At 37.8% G+C, this 6,834-nt stretch overlaps 1 protein-coding gene across 1 annotated transcript; it reads right to left on the reverse strand.

Annotated features, from left to right (window-relative positions):
* Positions 1-5,180: 5,180 nt before the first annotated feature.
* Positions 5,181-5,754, reverse strand: LOC131220080 (uncharacterized). The gene is made up of 3 exons (XM_058215052.1): positions 5,599-5,754; positions 5,424-5,516; positions 5,181-5,342 (listed from the first exon to the last, which is right to left on the reverse strand). Exons 1-3 carry the CDS (start codon positions 5,752-5,754, stop codon positions 5,277-5,279), a joined length of 315 nt encoding a protein of 104 aa, XP_058071035.1. The 3' UTR covers positions 5,181-5,276.
* Positions 5,755-6,834: the final 1,080 nt, after the last annotated feature.

Here is a 6,834-nt window from a genome sequence, read left to right on the forward strand (position 1 = left end):
ATGGGCAGATGGAATGGGTAAATTAGGTATTAGAGGATATGTTGCGGGCATGTGTGCTCGATTTTAAGGACAGTTAGGATGACTGTCTTCCCTACGCTGAGTTCGCTATAACAACAGCTTCCAAGCGAGCATTGGCATGGCTCCCTATGAAGCACTGTATGGGCACCCATGTCGAGCTCCATATTGTTGGGAAGAAGTTTGTGAGAAGAGTTTAATCGGCCGAGATTTACTACAGGCAACCTAAAAAAGAATTGACATCATCAGGCGTCGACTTCTTGCACCCCAGAGTAGACAGAAGAGTTAGGCCGATACCTGATGGCGACAATTGGAATTCAAAGTTGGGGACCATGTATTTCTTAAGGTTTCCCTCATGAAGGGAGTCCTTCAATTTAGCAAGAAAGAAAAACTCACGCCGAGATTCATTGGCCCATTCCAGATTTTAGACTGGGTGGGTATGGTAGCATACCGCCTTACTTTGCCCACACCACTCGCAGGTATGCGCGACGTATTTCATATATTGATGCTGAAGAAATATGTTCCTAACCCTTCCCATATTATTAAATGGGAGCAAGTGCAGTTGAGTGAAAATGCTACTTATGTACTGTGACGAACACGTATTCTAGATAGAAAGGAACAAGTGCTACGCAGCAAAGTGATCCCACTCATGAAAGTATTGTGGACTCACCATACTGAGGAGGAGGCTACTTGGTAAACAGAATCTGAGGTCCGTAAGAAGTACCCTCAGATCCTCGAGGAGTACGAGAAAGTACTAATTTCGGGGATGAAAATTTTCTTTAATGGGTGTAGATTGTAACGTCTTAGAAAAATCTGTACAAAGACCCAAGTACCACCTTAGGCAGAAATCACTAAAGACCGTGTACTGTGGAAATTAGATGAAAATTAATTAAGTACTAAACTAAATAATTACTGGAATTAGCTTGAACCACTATCTATACGAATGGCAAGACCCAAAACCATTAAAAATTGCTAACTCAACATTACTTAAAAACCTAGGAGTAATCTCAAAACCCAGTTGCCCTCGGGAGTACATCGAAACTCTGTATCAGACATGGACTGCACGTCGAAAGTCTGATGATCGTAAAACTATAGGCTTATGGCCATCTTATTGGGCTTGACAACCATCGTGGGAATCGAGCCTAAACGCTATCCAGAAACGCACAACTTGAGCCTTAAGCGAAGTATGTGAGAAACGCGAATAACTTTAGAAAATGAACCCGAACTTAAGTGAATTGGACCGTTCGCTTGCAGGCAAAATTGAAGATTACAGACCATCAGTTTTTGACAAAACTTCATCCATGAATTAGGAAAATTTCCCTACACATATCCGTATACTTGTGGCCCTACTCGAGTGATAACGACTGTTGATCTGATACAGGTCAGTCACGGTTGATCGGCCTATCCAAACGCGCTGAAATCACATCCTGACCTCTAGATCCATTGTCAAGGAACTTACTCTCTAACATAGACAGGTAATGGACCTCTAGATGAGTTCCGTTTACCTGAAACAGACGCCCTTTGGCTATAGCCCAAGTATACCATGGCCCTGCGGCCATTTACATCACTTTTGAGCCTATATAAGGCCCTTAAACCACCCATTCTCTCCCTTATACGAATTTCCTAAAAACCCTAAGGGAGAGAGAGAGAAAAGGAGAGAAAAGAGGAAGGAAGAGGGATTCTTGGAGATCGTTGCTGGGATTCTCTCCCACAACTCCACACCTCGATTCACCTACCCATTATGCTACACAACTCGTTTCAACGACAATTTAGGTAAAAAAATCCTAACCCTAACACCATAGTTAAGGAATAGAATAGTTGTTTGTCAACCTAGCTAACGGATTTCCTGATTTAGGTACCCGTTGTGCTGTATTTGGGAACGTAGGATACGAACTGAGTTCGTAACGAGTATACTGACGAAAAGTATGGACTATAAACGTTTAGGTTATGGTTTTCAAGGATTTCAATGTCAGCAATGATTTATATATGACTTGATTGTTGCCACGTGACCTTAGATATGACATTTTCCATATATTACACATGTATGAACTATGTTGAACAAATATGCATTTCATGTGTTTGTTGAAATGTTTGAATGAACTTGCAATTATGATTTATGCTTGCCATGACTATTAATCTGGAATTCATGTTTATTGTTTGTATGACAACTTCTTTGTGCAAGGATTTGCCGTAATATATGTTGTAACTAATTTAGTCTATGTATATAGTAATGTGTAGCCTAATTGTTTAATAAATGCCTGAATGAGAAATTGTTGGTGAATTGTATTTATTAAAGGTATTGAGATAGGATTCTCAATTACCTTATCCATATTTATGATTTTCCTCATGTAATCTAAATTTCTAATACGCGATTTGTGGATGGAATGCATATGTATAATAATATGTTCATTGTGTTTGATAAAATGCCTAAATGAAAGATTTACTTGAATTGTTTGTTAAATGCTTATATGATTATCACATGTATCCACATGCTGCGTTCGAGTATGATAGGGACTACTACGTAGTCCAGACAATTGGTAACGGTTCCCGATTGAGTGGTCGAACTAGCCTCGCCACATTAGATACGTTCGATGAATCCAAGCTGTATGGTGATTTTTGATAGTGGTTAGGCCAAGTGGAGTGCTTATTCACTCCATGTCGATTAATCCCGCGTGCGCTCATATCAATCAAACTTGTCAAATAACCCGATTAGCCTATTATGTGTTTACCATGTATGGATGCTACTGCTTGAATATAAGGTACCACTTACCAATGTAAAACCCATTTCAACCATGGTACCAAGATCCGTTAAGACTCATGAGCTGGACATGGTGCTATGGGACACCGTGGTCGAGCTGTCAGCCTATGCTGGGGTGACGAGCTTCCCCGTAGTGACCAGTGAGCAATCCAACCTCGTGAGCTGGATATGGTGGTGTATAGGACACTTTATTCGAATTGTTGGCCTATGTTTAGGTGACGAGCCTCCCGTAGTGACTTCGAGTATAAACACTTGAATTTACCTATCCACTGCTTTCATTAGGGGTGATGCCCTACAACTTGCCTAACGTATGTGATTAACTACGATTAACGACCTTGAATGGATCCCCACTCGGGTAAATGATATAAAGGGAGGTACCTTAGCTTCTTGAATCTACTGTATGAATAAGCTTAATTAAGAATTTGGTTAACACAACCATGCACTGCATTGCATGTGCTTTGGCGAGGAAGCGCACGTTTAGGAAGTTTGTCATGCATGAATTGTTGATGAAGTTGCTGAGGAAGTGCAGGTGAGGGCATACATCATTACCGCATATCATTCCTACATTAATAAGAGCAACTAGGAATATTTGTTGTATTACTTTATCATTATTGCTTGACTGAATTGATAACATGTTAACATTTGCCATATAGTACCACTAAGTTGATCACTCACTCCCACTTTGGGATGGTGTTTTAAAATACCGACCAGACTCTATTTTAGTTGCAGATGACACTATAAGAAATCCCACTTTTAGCGACAAAAATTTTTGTCGCTAAAAGCCAAATTTTTATAGCTAAAACTTTTAGTGACGAAAATTTTCGTCGCTAAAAGACCGACGTAAAAAGTTATTATCAACGAAAATTTTGAATCATCAGCAAAGGTAAGCTTTTTAGCGACGAAAATTTTTGTTGCTAAAAACAAATTGTTAAACTTTTAGCAACGGTAGTTTTCGTTGTTAAAAATAATTACAAGACTTTTAGCGACAAAAATTTTCGTCGCTAAAAACTAATTGTTAAACTTTTAGCAATGATAATTTTCGTCGCTAAAAATAATTACAAGGCTTTTAGTAAAGAAAATTTTCTTCGCTAAAAAATATTCTTTAAAGTTTTAGGGACGAACATATTCGTCGCTAAAAATAATTACAAGACTTTTAGCGACGAAAATTTTTGTTGCTAAAAAGTAATTGTTAAACTTTTAACAATGATAGTTTTCGTTGCTAAAAATAATTACAAGACTTTTATCGACGAAAATTTTCGTCGCTAAAAAATATTCTTTAAAGTTTTAGTGATGAAAATATTCGTCGCTAAAAATAATTACAAGACTTTTAGCGACGAAAATTTTCGTCGCTAAAAACTAATTGTTAAACTTTTAGCAACGATAGTTTTCATCACTAAAAATAATTACAAGACTTTTAGTGACGAAAATTTTCGTCGCTAAAAAATATTCTTTAAAGTTTTAGTGATGAAAATATTCGTCACTAAAAATAATTACAAGACTTTTAGTGACGAAAATATTCGTCACTAAAAACTAATTGTTAAACTTTTAACAATGATAGTTTTCGTCGCTAAAAATAGTTACAAGACTTTTAGCGACGAACATTTTCGTTGCTAAAAAATATTCGTTAATGTTTTAGCGACGAAATTTTTTCGCTAAAAGTCTTTTTTTTTTATTATAACACACCTGTTAATATATATTTCATCATATTCTTCCTGATATACACCTGTTATATAATATATTTCATCATATTCATATCCATCTAAACCCAAACTAGTAAATCCATCCAAACATAAAAGTACATTCATCCAAACATAAACAATCTTATCCACATCACATTCATTCACGCATAAATACATATAAGTTTAACATCATAAGCAAAAATATAAAAAATCACAAAGATGAAGGCAAAGGTGGTGGGGCATCGGTCGATAAGCATGCAACGAGAGCCTGAAACATCTTCGTTATCCGTCGCTTATGCTCCACTCGCATCTCCTCCATCATCCTCTCCTGCTCCTCCTTCTGCTTCACCTGCATCTCCTCCATCCTCCTCTCCTGCTCTTCCTTCTGCTTTGCCAGCTCCTCCATCATCCTCCTCTCCTGCTCCTCCTTCTGCCTGTCCACCTGCTCTCTGATGTCATGGACGACGACCCGTAGCTGCCGAACCTCTCTCTCTACGACATCAGCTTGGCGTACGGCATTGTCGCCAATGACGATGGATCGGCTGAAGGAAGCTTTAGCGGGTGCCATGAGCTTGGCACCATGGCCAACCCGATGCACATATCCAGAACGGGTGCCAAGCACTTGACTCAGGATCTCTGACTCACTCCGCTGAGTACCATCGGGAGTGGAATGACTGCGTAAGGTGTCCATCTCCTCCTGTAATGAAAACATATGAATTTTCATAATAAATGACATTATTATAATTTAATGTAATTAAATTTTACAATGTAAGAATTTTTACCCAAATCTCGCTGGCTCTAGGATGTACCCAAGATCCCGTCGCCTACCGACAGTAAGTCCCTCTATAGAAGTCTACTGGTCCGGGCTCCTGGCTAGTAACGGAATCTCGCTGCGTAATTGAAAGGACAATAGAGTTAATATAAATGCATGGAAAGAATATATAAACTAATAATTACCAGTAATTTCTTACCATGTCGTGACGAAATTGTACAAATGACTTTAAACCAGCTACGTGGTTCACTTCTAACTTTTTCCTGTTGTCAGAATTTATTTTGCTCCTCTTCTGAACACATTATTCATAATATATTGTTATTAATTATAAATTTAATTATTACGTTAACATATCGTAAATATGTAAATATTACCTGAAAAGAATCAGATGAAAATTTATCACAGAGTATCTGCCAGTCATCACGGGTCACGTGCGGTGGTGCGGACAGTGCGACCTCCCCGTGGCTCACACACTGCTTATACCGCTGGTGTAACTTACCGCGGTAATCCTTGAACCACTCCTTGATCATGTCGTCGACGGCATGAGAGATGTGTAGAATACTCAAATCTAAGTCAAATTTATCTTGCAGTTTCTTAAGTAATAGATTAAGTCAATAAACTTATTAAGAAAATAACTTAACCGTAAATGAACTTTTATAAAATAAATTAATATTTATAAGTATAGGTTTAGGTTAAGGTTAAGGTTAAGATTTAGGTTTAGGTTAAGGTTATAGGTTTTGGTTAAGGTTTAGGTTTAGGTTATAGGTTATAGGTTATAGCTTTAGGGAATTGAGAATAGGTTAAGGTTTAGGTTTAGGAAATCGGGTTTGGGTTTGGGATCGGGTTTAGGTTTGGGTTTTCATGTTTACATTTAGGTTTAGGTTTAGGGATTTGAGAATACATTTAGGTTTTAGGTTTAGGTTTAGGTTTAAGTTTTAGTTTATAGGTTTAGGTTTAGGTTAAGGTTAGGTTATAAGTTAAAAGTTTAGGTTATATGTTATAGGTTAAGGTTTAAGTTTAGGTTTTGGTTTAGGTTAAGGTTATAGGTTTTGGTTTAGGTTTAGGTTTAAGTTAAGCAGTTGAGATTATGATTAGGTGTAGGTTTAGGTTTAAGGATTTGATAATACATTTAGGTTTTAGGTTTAGGTTTAGGTTTAGGTTTTAGGTTTAGGTTAAGGTTATAGGTTTAGGTTAGGTTTCGGTTTAACTATAGGGAACTGAGAATGGGTTAAGGTTTAGGTTTAGGAAATTGGGTTCGGGTTCGGATTGATTTTTAGGTTTGGATTTTCAAGTTTAGGTTTAGGTTTAGGTTAGGGAGTTGAGATGAGGATGTAGGTTTAGGTTTAGGGATTTGAGAATACATTTAGGTTTTAGGTTTAGGTTTAGGTTTAGGTTTAAGTTTTAGTTTATAGGTTTAGCTTATAGGTTTAGGTTTAGGTTTGTCACGCCACAGACTCGGTAACCGGATTCACAAGGAACCAGATGGCCGGTTCTGGCCGCAACAGCCTCCGTAGTACCCCATTCTCGGCTCCTGAAGCAGGTTCCGATCCTGGGATCCTACAAGGAGGATTTCCATAACAATATAACCATTTCCAATACGAGCATACCCA

Source organism: Magnolia sinica, chromosome 12 (assembly GCF_029962835.1).
Source record: "Magnolia sinica isolate HGM2019 chromosome 12, MsV1, whole genome shotgun sequence".
Classification (NCBI taxonomy): Eukaryota; Viridiplantae; Streptophyta; class Magnoliopsida; order Magnoliales; family Magnoliaceae; genus Magnolia; species Magnolia sinica.